Raw genomic sequence first — 24,337 nt, 5'->3', positions numbered from 1 at the left:
AACACTCGGCTATCTCCGGCGCCCCTGCGCCCCGTGGTAACTGTCGCTGTAAGTTTAAATGAGTCGGAGCCGCCTGTGTAACGTGCCGACAGGCAGAGGGGTCTTCAGAGCAGACAAGAGAATCGTCCGTAATCCTCCGCAAAGATCCGCATTTGCGGACGGAAGAAAATCCTATTTTTCTTCCGTCTGCCGGATCGGATGAACACGGACATACGGTCCGTGTTCGTCCGATCCCCCATAGGGGAGAGCGGAGGAAAGACAGGGCGGTCCCTGCACAGTGTGCGGGGACCGCCCTGTCCGCTGCCAGCTCAGCGGGGATTTTACGGAGGATCCCCGCTGAGCTTTTGCGGACACACGGAGCGGATCATTACTGATCTGCCCGTGTGAAAGGGCCCTTAAGGGCATGTTTTACTTACCTGCTCTATGCAGTAGTTTTGCACAGAGCAGCCTTGATCTGCTTCATTTTAAAGTGGAGGTTCCGCCAATTTTTTATTTTTTTTAAAGCCAGCAGCTACAAATACTGCAGCTGCTGACTTTTAAAAAATGGACACTTACCTGTCCAGCGCGCCCGCGATGTCAGCAGCCGAGGCTGAGCAATCGCTCGGTCCTCGGCTGCTTCCGCCGCCATCCTCGGTGAGGGAATCAGGAAGTAAAGCCTTGCGGCTTCACTGCCCGATTCCCTACTGCGCATGCGCGAGGATAGCAGCGTGCCGTCACTGGTCCCTGCTCTATCTTGGGAACCGTGTTTCCCAGAAGAAAGTGGGGGGGGGGGGTGACGTGCAAGGTTGGATTCCTTGCGGGAGTCAGAACCCGGAAGCGGTGCAAATACCTGTATCTACACCCCCCCTCCCCCTGAAAGGTGCCAAATGTGACACCGGATAGGGGGAGGGGTCACTTTTTGTGTGAACCTCCACTTTAAGTTCCCCTGCTGGCTCTCCTGGCTCCTCCCTTTTGAGCAGTGCCCCCAGAGAAAGCTGCCTGCCCTGGGGGCACCACTGTGTGCTCGCTCCCAAACCGCTGCTCTATGACACATACAGAGCTGCAGTTCAGCCCTCCCCCTGCTCTCTCCTTATTGGCTCCCTGGCTGCAGCAGTGGGAGCCAATGGGCTCCTGCTTCTGTCTCAGCCAATGAGGAGGGAGAGTCCCCATACAGCTAGGGCTGTCGTGAACATTGCTGGATCGCAGGGGGTTCCAGTAAGGATTATGGGGGGGACACAGAACACTGTTTACCTTCATGCATAGAATGCATAAAGGTAAAAATAACTTCAGCCTTTTGAACCACTTTAAAGGGAATGCTTAATACTTTGGATATAATTCTCTTGTGCTCAATAATTATGAACAATTGAACATTTCATATATTGCAGGTGCAGATTCAGCCTCAGTTTCATGTTTTTCAGGCTTTGCTGTAATGCATGTTTACATACACAGGTGGATGACATGGATGTCACTTTTGTGTGGGAAGGTTAATGTTTAACAATAAGATGCACAGTACCTATCTAATAACTTTATTGCTACAAAGAAAGCTGAATAGATTGTGTTTTACTATTTTGATGTGCTTTATGTGAACTGATGCTTCCTGAGTATGTTAGTCAACTCGCTGTGATGTTGATTCACACAAAACGCACTAAAAATGTATGTAGATGTGTTTTACACGTGTTTTTGGTGCATTTCCATTGAAGTGTATGGGCCCAAAATCATGGTGCACCAAGATGCTACAGTGATGTGAACGGGCACAATAGAGAATAATGCGATTTCCATGGCTGTGCAATGCTGCACGACAACAGCTGCATCAGAAATCACACTAAAGTGAATGGAGTATTAACTGCTTACAGACCGGAAGATTTGGCTGCTTTATGACCAGGCCATTTTTTGTTATACGGCACTGCGTCATTTTAACTGACAATTGCGCAGTCGTGCAACGCTGCACCAAAACAAAATTTACGTCCCTTTTTCCCACAAATAGAGCTTTCTTTTGGTGGTATTTCATCACCTCTTCGGTTTTTATTTTTGTGCTATAAACAAAAAAAAGAGCGACAATTTTGAAAAACAATACAAGTTTTTTTTTTTTGCTATAATAAATATCCCCAAAAATGTTTTTCAAAAACAAATTTCTTCATCAGGTCCCCTGCAGTGCTGCGGGCGTGCACCTCTGGCGGCTCTTAAAGGGGAAGATGAACCCGTACAGCGTTTTGCGGGAACATGCCACTTAGCTGATGTATATCGTGGCAAGTGGTAATTTCAGCAAAGGACAACTTCATTTTCAATGAAGCTGTTCAATACAGATTCCCCTACAGTGTTTAAGGCCCCACCTTGGAAGAAAAGGCTGAGTGGTTCCAGACAGGACCCCAAACAGCCCTGAATAGGTCCTGTTTATCACTAATAGTAAAAGTTTTAACCTAATTTTAGGCCAGGTTCACATATGTGCGGCAGCAGGTTCATGACTTTGGCTCAGAGTGTGTCTGTTCACCGGTTCAGGTCTGAATTTTTGCCTAAATTCGCACCGGAGCTGGACCCAAACATACACAGGACCCTTTTTCAATCTTCTCTGTGGCCACCCTGGACCTGTGTGAACCGGCTCCATTGAGAGACGGTCACACTCGCATGTCATGCGAATTGGATGCAGGGAAATTTGTATATACAGTATGTGAACCCAACCATAGGAATGGATAAGGGACAGTTTTAGGCTCCACTAGAAAAACTAGTGTTTTTCATGAGCTCAAAAAAAGCTAGAAAAAATGCTTATAAGAGCATTTTTGTCCCAGCTCCTGGCATTTTATTAGCGTTTTTGCAGTAGATAAAGAAAAAAAAAGCTGTTATGAGCATTTTAGTAGCTTTTAGAAGCAGTTGGGAGTGTTTAGGAGCAATCAGTGTTTTTTCTGCTATGAAAAAAGACACCAAATACCTCTACAAAAAAGTTTTTTTTTCTTCTCCTAGTTGCTGAAGCTCAAAAAATGGTAATAGCTTAAAGCGGTTGTAAACCGCATAAACTTTTTTTTTTTTTTCAAACCTGCAAGGCAAAAGGCATAATCGGCTAGTATGCGGTGCATACTAGCCGATTATGAAATACTTACCTCGGAACGAGGTGAACAACACTTACCTGGTCCACCCCGAGCAGGATGTCATCTTGCTCCGGCGTGTCTTCCGGGTATCGCCGCTCCAGCGCTGTGAATGGCTGGAGCGGCGATGACGTCACTCCCACGCGTGCGTGCGGGAGATTTAAAATCGTCAGGGTCCGGCGGATGCCGGTCCTTTCGCCGTGGATTCCCCCCTGCGCATGCGCCGCCCGCATTGCGAGGGGAATATCTCCTAAACCGTACAGGTTTAGGAGATATTCTTTATACCTACAGGTAAGCCTTAATATAGGCTTACCTGTAGGTAAAAGTGAAAAATTGGGTTTACAACCACTTTAAAGTAGTGTGCATGTACACATAGGATAACACTATTTAGTTTCTAGGAGCAGAAAAATGCTAATAGCTTCTAGGAGCTTACAATAATGCTACTGTGTGCATGGAGCCTGAAGGATCTCTGGAGATCTCAGTAATGGGTTTTTCTTATAGGGAATAGGGGTGATCCCTTGCTTACACCTGTTTATGAAATAACTGTCATGCTGATCCCAGGTTTCACTACTGAATAGATCACTGACCTGGAATATTTAAATGTAAAACATACTCCTAAAGGATGATTGCATACTTTTCTGGTAGCCAGTTTATTGTAAAGCCAGAGTGTCGCTGCTCACCATCCTCTGCAAGTATTCACACATTTCCAGGTATGTGAGTCACCCCACATACTCACCCCACCACTTGCTGTGGTTTCTCGCTCTATCACTACAGGATGTAGATGACAACCCCACCACCTATTCTTCTATCTCCTCTTACCTTTCTTACAGGGTTTTTTCAAAAAACATGCTCATCTGCCCTAAGGATCCAGCATTACAATCCTTCGGGTCCCATGTTGCCATCTTCCCTGCCTAGATCGCTGGGAGCCTGCTGTCTCTTATGGGTTCCTACAGCCTTAAAGTAGAACTATAGGCAAAATGTATTTGTATTTTTTTTTCATCTTGGATAGAGTAAGGGACTCATAAAACTCCAGACAGTTTTTTTTCCCCCGCCATCTGTGTCCCATTTGCGAAACTTTCTCTTCATTTTCTGTCCCATAGCCAAACAGGAAGTGAGGGAAAATCCCTGCAAATTAAAGCGGAGTTCCACCCAAAAATGGAACTTCCGCTTAACCCACTCCTTGCCCCCTTACATGCCACATTTGATATGTAATTTTTTTTGGGGGGGGGGGGGGGAGTGGGGGCTTCAGGAGGAGTGGGACTTCCTGTCCCACTTCCTCTTTCCGCCGAGGGGCTGGTAAGGCGAATAGCTTAATCCCCTTACTGCAGCCCCTCCCTGTAGGCGATCGCCTGTCCAATCGGATGGTGCAGCGCCGCTCGCGCATGCGCAGTGGGTGCCCAGCCATGAAGCCGAAAGCTGTCACGGCCGGGTGCCCACACTTGGAATGAAGACGCCGGAGAGGGGGGGAGAGGAGCGGAGCCCCAGCCGGCGCGTCGCTGGAACCGTGGAGCAGGTAAGTGTATGTTTATTAAAAACCAGCAGCTACACTTTTTGTAGCTGCTGACTTTTAATAAACATAAAAAAAGGCTGGAACTCCCCTTTAAGGGAATTCTTTGCAGGTGACTGGGGACCCCCAGGTCACCAGAACTAGGTGCCCTTTTAGAAGATTTCTCCTTTATTACTTTTCTGGGGACAACCCAAAATTTGGGGGTTTCTGTTACTTTCAATGATAATAGTAAACAGGACAATTAAAGAGGGTGGATCTCCTTACCGGGGGTACAGACAGCAATAAACAACTGACAGGGGTTCTAATTCCTCTCCCCTCTATCCAAAGCTAAAAAAAAAAAAGTTTTGTCTTTAGTTATACTTTAATGTCATGTCCTCCCTTCCAGCTGTGTTTCTGCTTATGTAGCCACCAGTGTGACAGGGAATGTCCCAGGAGACTGCGGGAACAGGGACATGGTTATTCCTTGCCTAGGTGAAAATGGAGGCACAGAGCAAAAAGAAAGTGAACAAACCTAAATGTTAGAAATTTCTAAATAACAGAAGGGGGGGGGGGGTTTCAGTGGGGAGCATTTTCTATTAGGAGTGAAGGTTTACTTTCATGCTAAAGTTTGAGTAAAAATGAATTTTATCCATTTGCAAAGTAAAAACAAGTTGCTTCTAATGATATGTGCGACCTTCTCTAGCTGTTTGTTCTAGATCTTTCTTTAATTTCAGACAGTTTCTGAACATCCAGCACCAAGACTTGTAGTTCCAGCTGCAGTACATGGATCACATTGGGTCACCCCCTCAGTGCCTCTTCCATTCATAAAAAAAACTGGTGTGTTCCTTTCTTTTTTAATTGTATATTCTTTATTTATTTTCTTCATGTTTGTAAAATAACATACATACATAAATATATATGTCAAAGCTTCAATAAAAAAGGTACAAAACATTTTTCACCGCTTACAGTTTCAATCTATAACCTTTTTCCCTCCCCCTTCTTCCATACTTATGTCGGGTCTAGGCCTTCTTTTCTATGTTATTTACTTTCTTTTTATAGGTCTTCCCTTCTTATGTTTTACAACCATAGTTTCCACAATTTGGTGTGTTCCTTTCAGTGAATGCAAGGTGTTCTGTGGTTGGAGGAGGGGAGATTGTCTCGTTCATCCATGCCTCCAATCACAGAGCCCATTGCATGCAGCGAAGGGAATACAAGACTTTGTGAATGGAGGAGATGCTGAGCGAGTGACGTCCTATGATCAGTGACTTTGCGTTGGACGTTCAGCACCGACCGACTGCTGCCTGTGTAAAAGTGAGATGCAGCAGCCAGAGACGGGGCACACATCCTTGGAGATAGCTTTTTACCGTGCTTATACTGTACTTTGGCTCTAGGCCCTATTCAGGCTCCATTGACATCTGAGTTTTTTTTCTTCTTTGTCCGACATCACTTGATCAGCTGCCCTCTGCTCCCAAATCATGCCAAAGTAGCTCTTGTACCTTTTTATATATATATATATATATATATATATATATATATATATATATATATATATATATATATAGTTATCTTTTGGAGATTTCTGGACAGTGTAAGGGCTCTTTCACACTGAGCGCCCATACAGGTCCGTCTGTCAGTTTTTTTTGCGGACCTGTACGGGCGCTCCGTGCTCCTCTATGGAGCCGCGGATGTCAGCGGTGACATTCCCGCTGACATCCGACCCGCTCCGATCCGCCAAAGTGTGACGGAGGAAAAACCTACTTTTCCTTCCGTCTATCGGATCTGGTGAACACGGACATACGGTCCGTGTTCATCCGATCCCCCCATAGGGGGGAGCGGAGAAAAGACAGGGCGGTTCCTGCACAGTGTGTGGGGACCGCCCTGGCTCAGCGGGGATCAACGAAGCGATCCCAGCTGAGCAAGCGGAGGTTCACGGGGCCGATCATTACTGATCCACCCAGTGTGAAAGAGGCCTAAAAGCTCTTTCACACTGAGCGCCCAGTTTTTTTTGCGGACCTGTACGGGCGCTCTGTGCTCCTCTATAGAGCCGCGGATGTCAGCGGTGACAAGCCCGCTGACATCCGATCCGCCAAAGTGTGACGGAGGAAAAACCTACTTTTCCTTCCGTCTGGCGGATCGGATTGGGTGAATACGGACAAAAGATCGGGTGAACACGGACAAAAGAAAAGACAGGGCGGTCCGTGCACAGTGTGCGGGGACCGCCCTGTCATCCGTCGGCTCAGCGGGGATCAACGGAGCGAACCCCGCTGAGCAAGCGGAGGTGCACGGGGCGGATCATTACTGATCCGCCCAGTGTGAAAGAGGCCTAATTCTACTTGTTTTTCATGCAATGCCCATTTATTTTATTTTTTTATGTGGCATTAGGAATGAATGCGTGTTGCACAATTTGGAAATGCGACCACAATTGTGCGCACGATTCCAAGTCGGATGTGCACGGGGCCTCCAACTTGGCTTTAGGAGCATTTTGTTGATTGCAGTGGGCTGCCCTGTGCATGGCAAGGTAGGGCATGGAGTTTAATGTCATTGTGCCAGTTTGCATATGGCAAAACCCATGTCTGTTTGCTGTGCTTGGGGCTTCATCAGTGGCGGCCCGTCCATAGGGGGCGCCCGGGCGCCGCCCACCCCCCCTCTTGTAGTCACAAAAAGATGGTCTATTCAGATAGCCGGACCTTGGGTGCCGGATACCTGAATAATGGCAGCTGGTTGGCTGTGCGGAAGTGCCTATCGGAGCCAGCGACAAAGGGCACAGAGGCATCAATGGGTACAGTGGTGACAAAGGGCACAGTGGCAACAATTAAAGGGCACAGTGGTGACAATTGGCACAGTGGCGACAATTGAGGGGCACAGTGGCTGCGTTTGATAGCATGGCACAGTGGCTGCGTTTGATAGCATGGCACAGTGGCTGCGTTTGATAGCATGGCACGGTGGCTGCGTTTGATAGAATGGCACAGTGATTGCGTTTGATGGCATGGCACAGTGGCTGCATTTGATGGCATGGCACAGTGGCTGCATTTGATGGCATTGCACAGTGGCTGCATTTGATGGCATGGCACAGTGGTGATAATTGAAGGCACAGTTGCTGCGTTTGATGGCATGGCACAGTGGTGATAATTGATGGCACGGCACAGTGGTGACAATTGATGGCACGGCACAGTGGCTGCGTTCAGGGCAGGACTTAGGGTGGTGGGGGCCCCTGGGCTTGAGTGTTGAAGGGGCCCCCTGGAGCCGAGAATTGGGGGGGATCGAAGTTGTTGAGCAGGGGGGGGCGAATTGAAGTTGTTGAGCGGGGGGGAGCGCATTAAAGTTGTTGAGCGGGGGGGGATTTTGCAGTTGTTGAGGGGGGGGAGTGCCTTTCACCTGTGCCAACAGCCAGGGCCACAGACTGTCATTAGCCCGGCTCTCGGCTTTCTTCCCTTCAGCAGCCACAGTCCTCCACACACCACTCCGGTTCCTCCTGCTTCCGTGCTGCCTCCTCTTGCAGTGCGGGAAAATTAACCCTTTTGCGGGACTGCGGGAAGAAGCTGTCTGTGCGGGAAAGTCCCACAGAATCCGTGCGTGTTGGGAGGTATGCGCAGGGCCGCCATCAGGAATTTTGGGGCCCCTTGCACAGCTTAAGGCATGGGCCCCCTGAAGCAGAGAACCTAGGGGGGGTGGGGGTGCTGCCGCCTGAAATTGAGAAGCGTGGGGGCTGCCGCAAATTGAGAAGCGGGGGGGGCCTTTACAAAAAAAAGAAGAAATAAAGAAGAAAACAAATATATATAAATATATGTAGCCATCCGGGGCACTGGGGACCTCTGGGCCTTTTAATAAAAAGAAAAAATAAACCTCTGGGCCCTTTAATAATAAAAAAAAAAACATTTATAAAAAATACATAAAAAAAGGGAGGTTGCCAAACCCGGGGGCCCTGGGGACCTCTGGGCCCCTGGGAACCTCTGGGCCTTTTAATAAAAAATAAAAAAATAAACAAAAATAAAAAAATAAACATTTATAAAAAAAATAAAAAAGGGGGGGTTGCCACATGGGGCCCTGGGGACCTCTGAGCCCTTTAATAAAAAAAATATATATATATATATATATATATATATATAAAAAAAAAATGTAATTTTTTTTATAAAAAAATAAAAAAGGTGGGTTGCCATCCGGGGGCCCTGGAGACCCCTGGGCCCTTTAATAATAATAATAAAATATATATATATATATATATATATATATATATATATAAAAATAAAAAATATATACATTTTTTTTTTTTTACAAAAAATAAATAAAAAAAAGGGGGGTTGCCATCCGGGGCCCTGGAGACCCCTGGGCCCTTTAATAATAATAATAATAATAAAAAAATATATATATATATATATATATATATATATATATATATTATATATATAAAAATAAAAAATATATAAAAAAAAACATTTTTTTACAAAAAATAAATAAAAAAAAGGGGGGTTGCCGTCCGGGGCCCTGGGGGCCTCTGGGGACCTCCGGACCCCTAAAAAAAAATAAAAAAAAAAAAAAAAATTTTTTTTTTTTTTTTTTAAAGGGGGCCCCCTATTGGGTGGGGCCCCTGGGCTTGAGCCCAGTCAAGGCCAATGGTAAGTCCGGCCCTGGCTGCGTTTGATGGCATGGCACAGTGGTGACAATTGGTGGCACAGTGGCTGCGTTTGATGGCATGGCACAGTGGTGACAATTGATGGCATGGCACAGTGGTGACACAGTGGCTGCATTTGATGGCCACAGTGAGGCTACAATTTTTTTTTTTTCCCGTTTGCGCCCCCCCCCCCCCCCCCCCCCCCCCAAAAAATTTTGAACACCAGCCACCACTGGGTTTCATTAGCAAATAATGGACCTGCAAGTACAATGCGTGTAAATGGAATGCACGGGTGTAAACAGAGCCTTGTTTTCTGCAGACAAAATATATATATTTATTATACAGACAAGTGACGCAATACGGACATGGTGGTCACCTTGAGATCCATGCACGCCCCTCGCTGTCAGGCCCCCTTCTCCTCCCTCTACCTTGCAGAGCAGACCAGGGGAACACGTGGGTACCAGTGATGGAGAGGAGCTACGCCTCCACCCACAACAACAAACCGCCCCCTCCACGTCCCCCCTCGGTGATTGGTTCCTGTTGTGGGGGCGTGTGGTGCTCCTGTGACCTCAGAGGGAGCTGTTTATCGCACACGTGCAGATCGAGGTGGTGGGCGGGGCGTGTGATTGTGACTTGTGGTGACCGCAGGCGATCGTTATGGAGGAGGAGGACAGGAATGGCATTATCCCCCGAGGCACCTCGGTGTCCCGGCTCTCCGAGGCCCTCTCCCACACTCACCTGGACCTGCTGGAGCAAGAAGCCATGGCCGGCTGCACCCTGCAGACCTCCGGCGCCGTCACCCCGCGGGCGGCCCAGACCCCCCGAAAGAGGAAGCTGTCCAAGAGCCAGAGCCTGTCCGGATCCACGGAGAGTCTGAGCGGCCTGGCCAGCGAGGCCAGAGTGCTGGTGGTGAACACCGGGGGGACCATCGGCATGATGTACCAGAATGAAGGTGACTATTGTCTACCGAGGAGGAGGAGGAGGGGACCTCATCATCTTCTGTGATCGCATAGATCCCAACACTGACCACCTACAGACCAGAGATCCCAACACGGACCACCTACAGACCAGAGATCCCAACACTGACCACCTACAGACCAGAGATCCCAACACTGACCACCTACAGACCAGAGATCCCAACACTGACCACCTACAGACCAGAGATCCCAACACTGACCACCTACAGACCAGAGATCCCAACACTGACCACCTACAGACCAGAGATCCCAACACGGGCCACCTACAGACCAGAGATCCCAACACTGACCACCTACAGACCAGAGATCCCAACACTGACCACCTACAGACCAGAGATCCCAACACTGACCACCTACAGACCAGAGATCCCAACACTGACCACCTACAGACCAGAGATCCCAACACTGACCACCTACAGACCAGAGATCCCAACACTGACCACCTACAGACCAGAGATCCCAACACTGACCACCTACAGACCAGAGATCCCAACACTGACCACCTACAGACCAGAGATCCCAACACTGACCACCTACAGACCAGAGATCCCAGCACTGACCACCTACAGACGGGAGACGCCAACACTGACCACCTACAGACGGGAGACGCCAACACTGACCACCTACAGACGGGAGACGCCAACACTGACCACCTACAGACGGGAGACGCCAACACTGACCACCTACAGACGGGAGACGCCAACACTGACCACCTACAGACGGGAGACGCCAGCACTGACCACCTACAGACGGGAGACGCCAGCACTGACCACCTACAGACGGGAGACGCCAACACTGACCACCTACAGACGGGAGACGCCAGCACTGACCACCTACAGACGGGAGACGCCAGCACTGACCACCTACAGACGGGAGACGCCAGCACTGACCACCTACAGACGGGAGACGCCAGCACTGACCACCTACAGACGGGAGACGCCAGCACTGACCACCTACAGACGGGAGACGCCAGCACTGACCACCTACAGACGGGAGACGCCAGCACTGACCACCTACAGACGGGAGACGCCAACACTGACCACCTACAGACCAGAGATCCCAGCACTGACCACCTACAGACCGGAGATCCCAACACTGACCACCTACAGACGGGAGATCCCAACACTGACCACCTACAGACGGGAGATCCCAGCACTGACCACCTACAGACGGGAGACGCCAGCACTGACCACCTACAGACGGGAGACGCCAACACTGACCACCTACAGACGGGAGACGCCAGCACTGACCACCTACAGACGGGAGACCCCAGCACTGACCACCTACAGACGGGAGACGCCAGCACTGACCACCTACAGACGGGAGACGCCAGCACTGACCACCTACAGACGGGAGACGCCAACACTGACCACCTACAGACGGGAGACGCCAGCACTGACCACCTACAGACGGGAGACGCCAGCACTGACCACCTACAGACGGGAGACGCCAGCACTGACCACCTACAGACGGGAGACCCCAGCACTGACCACCTACAGACGGGAGATGCCAACACTGACCACCTACAGACGGTAGATAATGTGACCGACCAGGTAATAAAATAAAATAAAACAAACACAAATCTATTTGTAAACAACAGGTAATTTGGGCCCCTTTGACACGGGCTATCCATTGGATGAACTCCGCGAGCTCAGCAGGGGGGTCGCTCTGCTGCTAAGTAGGCAGATGACAGGTCCATCTCCACTGGGGAGATCAAATGACAAATGGAAAGCCTGTCCGTTTTTATCAGATCCGACCTGCTGGACGAATGATAAACCTGATCTCCCTGTTCTCTGCATATGAATGAACATAATTAACAGTCTGTCTCCTCCAAACAGGGCGCAGCATCTACCAACTCACTGGACACCAAGATTAGATTAGAATAGAATTAAAATGACTAAAAAAAAAATAAAAAATCGAGGGGTGGAATCCCGCTTTAAGCCTGGTACACGCCATTCGTTTTTTCAGCAGGCTGTACCAATTATGCCATCTTAGTACAGCAATCTCCCTGCTGAGCTATTGTATTCTGACAGGGTAACTGAACCCTGTCCGAAAACACCAGTCAGCTGATTTTCCAGCATGCCCATTACGCCGGCTTCTGTACATATGGGCTGAATGTTGGCCAGTCTCTGTTGAACCGGCTGATATTCGACACGCGAATACCAGGCTTGGGACACAGGTTCCCTTTGTTATTGAGAGAAAATCCAAAAATGTAAAGCTGTCCCCCAGAGGTGAGAGGAAACAATGGTCACCAGAACACACAGAGGGGTGACTCTCCCCAATCTCCACACCATATCCAAATCTAAATAGGAGAGAAAAAGTTATGCCTGCTTTTATTGCTGCAAAAAGCCTCTTCTTTTTGGCTGCATTCACATTGTAACGCCGCGTATGCGGCGTATTTTGCCGCGATTTGTGTAACTTTTTTTTTTTTCACAAATCATTTCCATTGCTGTCTATGGCCTAACGCCAATGCCGCCTGAAAAAAAAGGGTCCGGGACTTGTTTTCAGGCGGCAGGCGTACGGCGTGAGATGTGAACCATCTCATAGACAGCAATGGAAATTCGCCCCTCCAGCGTATCGAGCGTCGGGCGTTTTGTCGCCTAGGTGTGAATGCAGCCTTAGCCCTATTAGGCCTGCCTCACACCTATGCAGGTGAATGCATTTTTCAATACACGTTTCTGATCCTTGGTAGACTATGGAACCAAAAACAAATCCCTGGCCCCTTCTATAAAATGCACAGAAGTGAACATAACCTATCGGAAATTATGTTAAATCAACTGTAGTGCCCCCCAATCACTGTTGGGGGGCCGCAATGCTTTGCAGACTCCAATGCAAAACATGAATAGTGATAAGTGTTGGCATCTCCCGTCTGTAGGTGAGTCGTCAGTGCTGGCATCTCCCGTCTGTAGGTGAGTCGTCAGTGCTGGGGTCTCCCGTCTGTAGGTGAGTCGTCAGTGCTGGGGTCTCCCGTCTGTAGGTGAGTCGTCAGTGCTGGGGTCTCCCGTCTGTAGGTGAGTCGTCAGTGCTGGGGTCTCCCGTCGGTAGGTGGTCAGTGCTGGGGTCTCCCGTCGGTAGGTGGTCAGTGCTGGGGTCTCCCGTCGGTAGGTGGTCAGCGTTGGGGTCTCCCGTCGGTAGGTGGTCAGCGTTGGGGTCTCCCGTCGGTAGGTGGTCAGCGCTGGGGTCTCCCGTCGGTACTCATTCACCTAGGGTGGGGGGCCGGCATCTGAGGGCCCCCTTATTAAAGGAGGCTCCTGGATTCCGATAAGCTCCCCTCCCGCAGAACCCGACAACCAACGGCCAGGGTTGTCGGGAAGAGGCCCTGTCCTCATCAACATGGGGACAGGTGCTTTGGGGTGGGGGGGTCACATCACGCTCCCTTCCTGCCCCAAAGCACCTACCCCCATGTTGAGGGCATGCGGCCTGGCACGGTTAAGGAGGGGGGCGCTCGCTCGTTCCCACCCCTTTCCTGACCGGCCGGGCTGCTGCTCGGATACGGGTCTGGTATGGATTCTGGGGTGAACCCCATGCCGTTTTTTCGGCGTACGGGGGTTCTCCTTAAAATCCATAGCAGACCCATGCCCTGGTATGCTCCTGTAGGGGGAACCCATGCCGGTTTTTTATTTGAAATTTGGCGTGGAGTTCCCCCTCAAGATTCATACCAAACACGGTGCTTGGTATTTGCAGGGATCCAAGTCGGATCCCTGTTTAATATCGTGCCGCGGCTAAATGCAACCTGCAGCTAAAGGCACTGTACAAATGCAGCTAATCGCTGTGCCTGGAGTCTTGAATTCCAGCAAAACATTAACATGCTTTTATCCAATCAAATGCAAGCTAAAATGCATGTCCTTGCATGTCCCCCCTCAGATCTACAGCGACTGTACTTCTAAGTGCAATTTCAAGTGCACTTTGCACTTGTAGTGCAAAGTGGATTCGACTTTCGTAAATGACCCCCTATGTGCATTTTCTAGAAAGATGAAGACATCAGATATACATGTAAAAACTTAGGTAAGGAGATTTGTTTCATCCCTGTGTATCATCTGAGGCCGTTCACTTCACTGGGTGTATATGAAGGTTTAACCAGTTAGCAACCGCCCTATAGACGAAATACGTCTACAAGGCGGTTGCTTAACTCTAGGAGGGCGTCAATGTACGTCCTCCTAGAATCGCGCTCCCGCGCGCCCTGTGGGGCGCGCACACGGGAGTCTCCGTGACCGCCGGGTCCTCCGGACCCGGCTGATCACGGTAAGTCGCCGCTGATAGCGGCGGTTTACCACGTGATCGCTCCGTCCAATGACGGAGCGATCACTAGTAAACAAACCGGCGTCATGTGATGACGCCGGTTCCTCCCTCTCCTCTCTGTACCGAACGGTACAGTGTGAGAGAGGAGAGGGGAGAGAGCAGAAGCAGCAGCAGCTGCTGCTGCGGGCTGGATCTGTGACACATGCAGTCACAGATCCAGCCATCGATCCCTCCCTGTGCAATACTCTGCAATGCCCCCATACTCTGCAATGCCCCCATACTCTGCAATGCCCCCATACTCTGCAATGCCCCCACACTGTGCAATACCCCAAAATACTCTGCAATGCCCCCACACTGTGCAATGCCCCCACACTGTGCAATGCCCCCACACTGTGCAATGCCCCCACACTGTGCAATGCCCCCACACTCCGCAATACTCTGCAATGCCCGCAATACTCTGCAATGCCCGCAATACTCTGCAATGCCCGCAATACTCTGCAATGCCCCGCAATACCCCGCAATACCCCGCAATACTCCGCAATACCCCACAATACTCCGCAATACCCCACAATACTCCGCAATACCCTGCAACGTCGTCTATGGGGATTTTTAAGTAGCGAAGTTTGGCGCCATTCCACGAGCGTGTGCAATTTTGAAGGGTGACATGTTGGGTATCTATTTACTCGGCGTAACTTCATCTTTCACATTTATGCAAAAGAATGAAGAAAAAATACTAAATTTGCCAAATTTTATAACAGAAACAAAGAAAAATTATTTTTTTTTACAGAATTTTCAGTCTTTTTTCTTTTATAGCGCAAAAAATAAAAAACCCAACGGTGATTAAATACCACCAAAAGAAAGCTCTATTTGTGTGAAAAAAAGGACGAAAATTTCATTTGGGTGGACCAAAATTGGTCTGGTTATTAAGGGGGTTTACGTGCCTAGTGGTCAAGTGGTTAAATACACTTTAATGCTTTATGTGCTACAAAATTTAAGTCAAAATCATTTTGGTATTTGAAGTGGTTAAATAGTAATTGCATAAATGGCCACATCAAATCTTGGACTGGTCACCCCTGTTGCGCACCACTTTTTTATTTTTTTTCCTCTCGGCTTGATAGTGTGATTTTTCATGAGATTTAGTGGCAAGCTATGATAGTTTTGTTGATCATTTAAGCCCGTTACTCTGTACAGATTGTGTTTGGCACATTCTTATCAGTTTTTGTGATAGGACTTTGCAAAATATTTGTTGAGTTTAGATTAGTTATCTTGAGTGGCAGAATGTTGGCACCTGCTTTTATATGTAGCCAGCAACGTTATTTTTGCCAGACTATTTTGTAGTGAAAGCCATGATTTCAGTGTAGAAATCTCAGGCACAAAAACAAAATTGACGTCCTTTTCCCCCCACAAATAGAGCTTTATTTTGGTGGTATTTGATCACCTCTGCGGTTTTTATTTTTTGCACTATAAACAAAAAAAGAGCGACAATTTAAAAAAAATATATATATTTTTTACTTGTTGCTATAATAAATATCCCAATTTTAAAAAAAAATATATATATATATTTTTTTTCTCAGTTAAGGCCGATACGTATTTTTCGACATATTTTTGTAAAAAAAAAAATCGCAATAATCGACTGGTTTGCGCAAAAGTAATAGCGCCTACAAAATAGGGGACAGAATTATGATTTTTTTTTTTATGATTTTTTTTTTTTACTAGTAATGGCGGTGATCTGCGTTTACACACAGAGCTCCACGTCCCTGCTGTGTTCCCGACGATCGCGGACATCGCGGCCGCCAGGTACACGCATCGGCTCCCCAGCGATGCGCCGGGACAGTGTTTACCCGCTGCGCGCCCCCCAGAGGCGCGCGCGGGTAATGCACTTTAAATGACGTCCAAAGACGTCCAGTTGGCACCTGAGAGCCGCGCTGTTGACGTCTTTTGTCAATAGCGCGGGTCTCAAGTGGTTAAAGCGGTAGTAAACCCACACACATCAATACTATATTCATAATATTCTGAAAGGCAAATTAAGTATGAATCGAATGACCCCTTTGTGTGTATATATAAAAATGTTAGCTCACTGCATATGTTCTTAATAATCCAAACATTATTTCAGCATATTCGCCAGCGCCATCTTCACTGTGGTCTTCTGCGTCTAAATCTGCTCTGTATTTCCGCCCACAAAACGTCCTTCTCGATAATCCCGCGCATGCGCACTAGTAAAGAGAGATTCCAAGCCTCTTAGAAATAATAGAATATAAATCACAGCGTGCTTCAGAAAGGAGTGACAATACGTCCGGGAGCACGCTGTGTAAGCACATTCTAAAGACACACTCAAATGACATTGAAATTGTCCGTCTGTCTCTCCTGTACCATGTGACGTACAGGTCACATGGTAACCATGATGCTCTTGTGCATGAATGATGATGTAGTATCGCGGGATGTCGGGGCTGATGTCTAAAACAGGAAATGACGCTGCCCCGACATGGACACTGAATCTTTCCAGCAGGGTCTCGGCTTGCCGGAATGAAGGAGGATACGGCGCATGTGCGGTATACGTAATGACTCGAGAAAATATCGATAACACGGACAGGAGGCAGGTACAGTAAAAATAACTCATGGCAATTCAGTGTTAATAAAAAACTACCAAATGATATGCAAAGACCAAATTTTCGGTATTCAACCGCTTTAAAAATAAATACGTTTTCAGCACTGCCTGCCACCCTGAGGGCCACACTAACAAAAACAACAAAAAGCATTACACAGTGCAATGCTTGAGCCACATATTAAAAACGCTAATAAAAACAACAACAAAAAAGCATTACACTCCCACAGTGCAATGCTTGAGCAGTCAATCTCCCAGCACCACATAGAGATAAGGGAGATGAGGGCATGCTGAAAATACTGACTTTCTGAAAATCCATATCTTAACCACTTACAGACCAGCTCACGCCAATATACGTCGGCACTTTGAAGAGGGATATCTTTGTTATGGCAGCAGATAGCTCTTAAAGGGACATTTTTTTTTTCTCCAAATGACAATTAATTTTTTGTATTGCATTTTTGTGTAAATATGAGTATTTTTTACCCCGGATCTCATATTTAAGAGGTCCTGTCATGCTTTTTTCTATTACAAGAGATGTTTACATTCCTTGTAAGAGAATTGTTTTTAACACACCCTGTCTAACCAAGCTCACGCGCAGAAGCGAGCAGCGCCTACATATGAAAACGGTGTTTAAACCACACATGTGAGGTATCGCCGCGATACCAATAAGAGCAATAATTCTAGGTTCTAGACCTCCTCTGTAACTCAAAACCTGCAACCTGTAGAATTTTTTTAAACGTCGCCTATGAAGATTTTTATGGGTAAACGTTTGTCGCCATTCCACGGGCAGGCGCAATTTTGAAACATGACCTGTTGGGTATCAATTTACTTGGCGTAACAGTATCTTTCACAATATAAAAAAAAAATTGGGCTAACTTTACTGTTGTCTTATTTTTCAATAAAAAAAAAGTGCGCTTGTAAGACTGCTGCGCAAATACGGTGTGACAAAGTATTGCAGCAACCAACATTTTATTCTCTAGGGTGTTGGGATTTTTTTTTTTTATAATATTTGGGGGTTCTAAGTCATTTTCGAGCAAAATAAATAAAATCTCAGAAAGAGGCTCAGTCCAAGTGGTTAATAGATGTTCAGGTGTTTCCCAAGGCAGTGGGCAGTGCTTAAAGATAGCCGCAGTCATATGTTAATCCAGCCAAAATAAGAATAAAGCTCTGTATTTGTCATACAAGTTTACTACCTATTACACTACCAATAGGTAAGAGAACTGACATATCCATTTATGTCCCCTTGACACTCTTTTACGTTTAGCAGTGTCCTGTGTACATGGGGCCTTAAAGCGGTTGTAAACCCGCATCAAAATTATATATTTTTTTCTCCTGCAAGGCAAAAGTCATAATATTAGCTCATTATGAAATACTTACCTCGGAACGAGGTGTGTAAAACTTACCTGGTTCACGCCGAGCGAGAAATCATCTTGCTCCGACATGTCTTCCGGGTATCGCCACTCCAGCGCTGTGATTGGCTGGAGCTGGGAAGACGTCACTCCCGCGCGCGGGAGATTTAAATTCGGCAAGGTCCGGCGGCTGCCGGTCCTTTAGCCGAGGATCCCCCCTGCGCATGCGCCGCTGCAGTCAGCGGCGCAATGCGAGGGAAATATCTCCTAAACCGTGCAGGTTTAGGAGATATTCTTTATACCTACAGGTAAGCCTTATTATAGGCTTACCTGTAGGTAAAAGTAAAAAAAGTGGGTTTACAACCACTTTAACCTGCCTGGCGGTGTTCCCGAGTCTGACTCGGGGTTAGATTTTCCTGCTGCGAGCGGTAACCCCGAGTCAGACTCGGGCTTGCCTCGCTAGATCCACAGGCAAAGTTACTTACCTTGTCCCTGGATCCAGCGATGCCACCGCGCTGTGTGAGCGAGCGGGACCTCGCTCGATTCACACAGTGCCTCCGTGTGACGCCGATCTCCGTTCCCTGCGACGTTACGACGCACGGGGACGGAGAACGGCGCCAAATTCAAAAAAGTAAACAAACACTATACATACAGTATACTGTAATCTTATGGATTACAGTACTGTATGTAAAAAAAACACACCCCCCTTGTCCCTAGTGGTCTGCCCTGTGTCATGCATGTTATTTTATATAATAAAAACGTTTCTTTCTCCCTGCAAACTGTAGATTGTCCATAGCAACCAAAAGTGTCCCTTTATGTCAAAAATAGTTTTAGATCAGCTAAAAAACAGCGATAATAAATTATAATCACTTGCAGAATTGTGCGATAGCGATTTGTGGAGAAATTCGTCATAAAAAAAAAAAAATAATGACAGCAACAATTCTGCAACTGAGCAAATTTCAGTGATTTTGATTTGATTACATTATTGAATAATTTTTATTATAATTATATTATTATTTGTTATAATTATTTATAATTATTTATTATATTATAATTTATAATTTTGTTTTAAAAAAAATGTCATACCCGGGATGCCTATTAGAAGCTTGCTTGGTCAGATTTAAGTGAGTTATTTCTAAAAATGACAGACCTACAGTATAAAACGCCAAATTTCCTTGCAAATAATGGTACCGCTTTCAGCATGTTTTTTCTGAAAGAATCATACCGCCAGGGAGGTTAATGTGATCAGCTTTTTAATGTTTTTCTTATTCCTATAAAAAAACAAAAAAAAGCAGATAGATGGTACAGTACATACAGAATTTGCTGTGTGAGCTGTAGAAATCCTTGCACTGAAGCTGAAATAAACAGAACGCCTAGTTTTTACAGCTGCTGTACTGGTAGGATGGAAATTATGAACATTATGAATAATATTTTATTGCATTTTGTTCTATAGTCTAATAAAAGATTGAGAAGAAGACCTTGCGCAGACATGTAACGGTTTACACTAGTAGTGAAGTTATGTGACCTCGTTGCTCTGTAACTGTATACTTTCCTACATGTATCATGTGGCGTCTTGGTGTTGAGTTACAGGTATGCCACAACACGGCTCTGTAACTTACATAGAAATTACTCCTAAGGTTTACAAATACAACCTCACTGACTCAAACATGTACACTATGGAATGTTTCCTTATCTCGAAGTCCTACACACCCATGTGCGTTTATTATCATTCCGTGCAACGGGGGTCCAATTCTGCTTAGGTTGCATAACAGGACAATGACATCTGCCCTCATGTCCTCGAAACATAGTTCACAGTTACCTTAATACATTGCACCAGATCGTGAATCAACGGGCTCTTCAGTTTCATGTATAGGATAGCTAGTTGGCTTACGATGAGGGGGGCCAAAATGTTATATAATTGTGTCCCTTTGAGGAATACCAAACACAATTCCATAAACCTTGCAGGCCCCTCTGCTAGCAGTTCTCTAATGTCTGTCACTAATGACCCGGTTCTTGGTTTGTCTGATGTAACCTGACTGCAAGCCTGTACTGTGGAATACGTTTCTCAGCCTACTACATGACTAATGGAGGAAAGAATTCCTTCCTAACTGTGGGAGGAATGTGTTTAAGCCCTGCTTCACACTGGTGCGATTTTGACGTGTCAAATCGGCGACATTTGCCAGCAATGGCTCCGTCCGAATCGGTGCGACTCCGCATCTGCAGCGCTACACCGATTTCAAAGAGCAGTTTCTGTACTACTTTTTGCGATTTCAGTCCAGGATTTACAATGACATCTGTGCAGAAATCGCGGCCCAAATCGGGACTGACAGGCGGGAGTGAAATTGTGCGAGTTCAGCTGAACTCGCACAGCTTTATTCCCGCAGCCCAGTGTGAACTTGGGCTAAATCAAACAGAAGTGTTGTAATCGCAGGTCATGTCTGATGTAATTGCAACAAATTGGCTTCACAGTCAACCTCAAGTAACTTCACAAATCTGCAGTAATAAACTTCTGAATTGTCACAATATACAGCAAGAATGTGTGTGTAAAATAAATATATACCCGCGGACCCGATCGCCACCGGAGTCCCGTGTTCAGTCCCCGGAGCTGAAGAACGGGGAGAGCTGTGTGTAAACACAGCTTCCCCGTTCTTCACAGTGGCAGCTTCATTGATCGTGTGTTCCCTAATATAGGGAAAGACGATCAATGACGTCACACGTCCAGCCCCGCCCCCCTACAGTTAGAAACACATATGAGGTCACACAACCCCCTACAGCGCCCCCTAGTGGTTAACTCCCAAACTGCAATTGTCATTTTCACAGTAAACAATGCATCTTTATAGCATTTTTTGCTGTGAAATCACAATGGTCCCAAAAATGTGTCAAAATTGTCCGACATGTCCACCATAATGTCGCAGTCACGAAAAAAAATCGCTGATCGCGGGCATTAGTAGTAAAAAACTTTTTTTATAAAAATGCAATAAAACTATCTCCTACTTTGTAAACACTAAAAATTTTGCGCAAACCAATGGATAAACGCTTATTGTGATTTTTCTTTACCAAAAATAGGTGGAATAATAAGTATCGACCTAAACTGAGGGGGAAAAGTTTTTTTTATATGTTTTTGGGGGATATTTTATTATAGCAAAAAGTAAAAAATATTGCATTTTTTTTTTTTCAAAATTTCGCTCTATTTTTGTTTATAGCGCAAAAAATAAAAACCGCAGAGGTGATCAAATGCCACCAAAAGAAAGCTCTATTTGTGGGAAAAAAGGACGCCAATTTTGTTTGGGAGTCACGTTGCACGACCGCGCAATTGTCAGTTAAAGCGACGCAGTGCCGAATCGCAAAAACTGGCCAGGTCCTTTACCTGCATAAAGGTCTGGGTCTTAAGTGGTTAAGCATCAGTATTTTGATCAAGAGTGAACAAGGCTGAAGTGGTACTAACAAGGAAGAGCAGGAAGAACATTTTGCAACTAATTAGGTTAATTGGAAACAGGTCAGTTACATGATTGGTTATAAAAATAGCATCTTGGAGAGTCAGGGCTAGATTCACATAGAACCGCGTATCTTTGCGGCGGCGTAACGTATCCGATTTACGTTACGCCTCCGAAACTTAGACGGGCAAGTGCTGTATTCTCAAAGCACTTGCTCGGTAGGTTGCGGCGGCGTAGCGTAAATCGGCCGGCGTAAGCCCGCCTAATTCAAATTTGGATCAGGGGGGCGTGTTTTATGTAAATGTGCTGTGACCCGACGTGATTGACGTTTTTCCCAGTGTGCATTGCTCCAAAGTACGCCGCAAGGACGTCATTGGTTTCGACGTGAACGTGAATGACGTCCAGCCCCATTCACGGACGACTTGCGCAAACGACGTAACTTTTTTTCAAATTTCGACGCGGGAACGACGGCCATACTTAAAGCGGATGTGCCACTAAAAAACTATATTAAAAGCAAGCAGCTACAAATACTGCAGCTGCTGACTTTTAATATAAGGACACTTACCTGTCCTGGAGTCCAGCGGTGATCGCAGCAGATGACGAGCCGATCGCTCGTCACCCTGCTGCTCCCCCCTCCATCCACGGTGAGGGAACCAGGAAGTGAAGCGCTCCGGCTTCACTGCCCGGTTCCCTACGGCGCATGCGCGAGTCGCGCTGCGCCCGCCGATTGGCTCCCGCTGTGTGCTGGGAGCCGAGTGTTCCCAGCATACAACGGGGGGGCGACGGGAAGCGGAGGAAAAACCCGTCCTTTGCCCGTATCGTAGGGCCGGAAGTGGGTGCAGATACCTGTCTGTAGACAGGTATCTGCACCCCCCTCCCCCCTGAAAGGTGTCAAATGTGACACCGGAGGGGGGGAGGGTTCCGATCAGCGGGACTCCACTTTAGAGTGGAGATCCGCTTTAACATTGGTACGCCGCACTTACGCCACCATATAGCAGGGGCAACTATACACCGGGAAAAGCCTAACGTAAACTGCGTAACTTTACTGCGTCGGCCGGGCGTACGTTCGGGAATTCGCGTATCTAGCTAATTTGCATACTCGACACGGAATTAGACGGAAGCGCCACCTATAAAAGAGAAGAGAGGCGCCTCTAAGTGTAGCAATAAGTTGCTAAATGTTGTACCTTCATTAAATGTACCCATATTGCTATACTTAGAGGCTCCTCACTTATTTTTTATACTCAGTTGTGACATGACACTACTCTTATATCAAAACATCGCTTGTATATCAAGGCAAAATGTATAAAAACATTTTGCTTGTCTTGCAAAACACTCTCAAACCAAGGTTTTACTGTATTGCAACTTTTTCGGAACTGGGGTTGAATTTTTGGTAAGGGATGGATAGCAGGATCACCATATGCTTCTACTGTACCAGTTCCAATGTTCGTTGTTAAGGGTTCATGCACACCTGCAAATGCACCCGCACTCTGATTAGATGCGAGAACCCCGGTGGGAGGTGCTGCGATTAGCTGTGGGAGACACCCCCTTTGAAAGCATTGGAAGGCTGCTGGCTCCCGCAGCTAATCAAGACCCCTTTCATGCCTGAGCTAATCGTTCACATCACTGCATGACCCCTGCTTGGGACCTTGCAACTAATTGCGGGTGCATTCGCACTCTAGATACTGCATGTCCACCAGAGATGAGAAAATCCTCTTTGTGCCTCGTTTGTCTCATGCTGTGTTTTTGTATTTTTGTTTCAGTCTTGGCTCCTCAGGCAAATTCATTTGTTAAGGCTTTAAGGAAACTTCCAATTCTTCATGATGAGCAATACGCGCAGCAGACCAAGCTCTTTGAGTTCCACGAGTTCCCGGAAATCACTTTGGTTCTCCCGTACGTAAATATTAATGTTTATTCTGTGAGATATATGCAAGAATGTTATCTGTAAAGATCTGGCTATAGTAGAAATAGGAGGGGAGTGATTGCTTTACCATACATTATGCCATTTTCTTTCCTTCAACCACCGTCAGTGTTGATGGGCGGGGGGTGAATTTGTACTTTAAATCACACTTGAACTGGACTGAAAAGCGCACAGGACACTTTTTACCACTTGCAACCGCCCACAGTGTCCATACAGAATTACTTTGACATGTATTACCAGGGTTATGGCAGCAGATATCTGCCATAACCCTGGTGTCTTTTTTATTTTTTTATTTTTTTTTCTGTGGGCAATCCAGCGTCTGCCCAACCAATTCAAGGTCAAGCCTTTTTCTGACACTTGTTGCTTTCAAGCTTAAATCTGTATTTTTTGTTAGAAAATTACTTGGAACCCCCAAACGTACAGTATCTCACAAAAGTAAGTACACCTCTCACATTTTTCTAATTAATTGTATTATATCTTTTCATGTGACAACACTTAGGAAATTGGTGTACAGCTTGTATAACCGTGTACATTTGCTGTCCCCTCAAAATCAATCAACACAGAGCCATTAATGTCTAAACCACAGGCAACAAAAGCGAGTACAACCCCTAAGTAAAAATTTCTAATTTGGGCCCAAAGTGTCAGTATTTTGTGTGGCCACCATTAT

The 24,337-nt window shown here is 46.6% G+C and overlaps 1 protein-coding gene across 1 annotated transcript in view; it reads left to right on the top strand.

Annotated features, from left to right (window-relative positions):
* Nucleotides 1-9,747: 9,747 nt before the first annotated feature.
* ASPG (asparaginase) overlaps nt 9,748-24,337 on the top strand; it is a 102,764-nt gene continuing 88,174 nt past the window's right edge. Inside the window, exons 1-2 of the mRNA XM_040332878.1 lie at nt 9,748-10,103; nt 23,513-23,642. Coding sequence (XP_040188812.1) covers nt 9,809-10,103; nt 23,513-23,642 — 425 coding nt within the window. The 5' untranslated portion in view covers nt 9,748-9,808. The remainder of the gene's footprint in view (nt 10,104-23,512; nt 23,643-24,337) is intronic.

This window comes from Rana temporaria, chromosome 13, assembly GCF_905171775.1.
Source record: "Rana temporaria chromosome 13, aRanTem1.1, whole genome shotgun sequence".
Taxonomy (NCBI): Eukaryota; Metazoa; Chordata; class Amphibia; order Anura; family Ranidae; genus Rana; species Rana temporaria.
The sequence above is the reverse complement of the archived record's forward strand: the minus strand, read 5'-3'. Positions and strand labels throughout refer to the sequence as shown.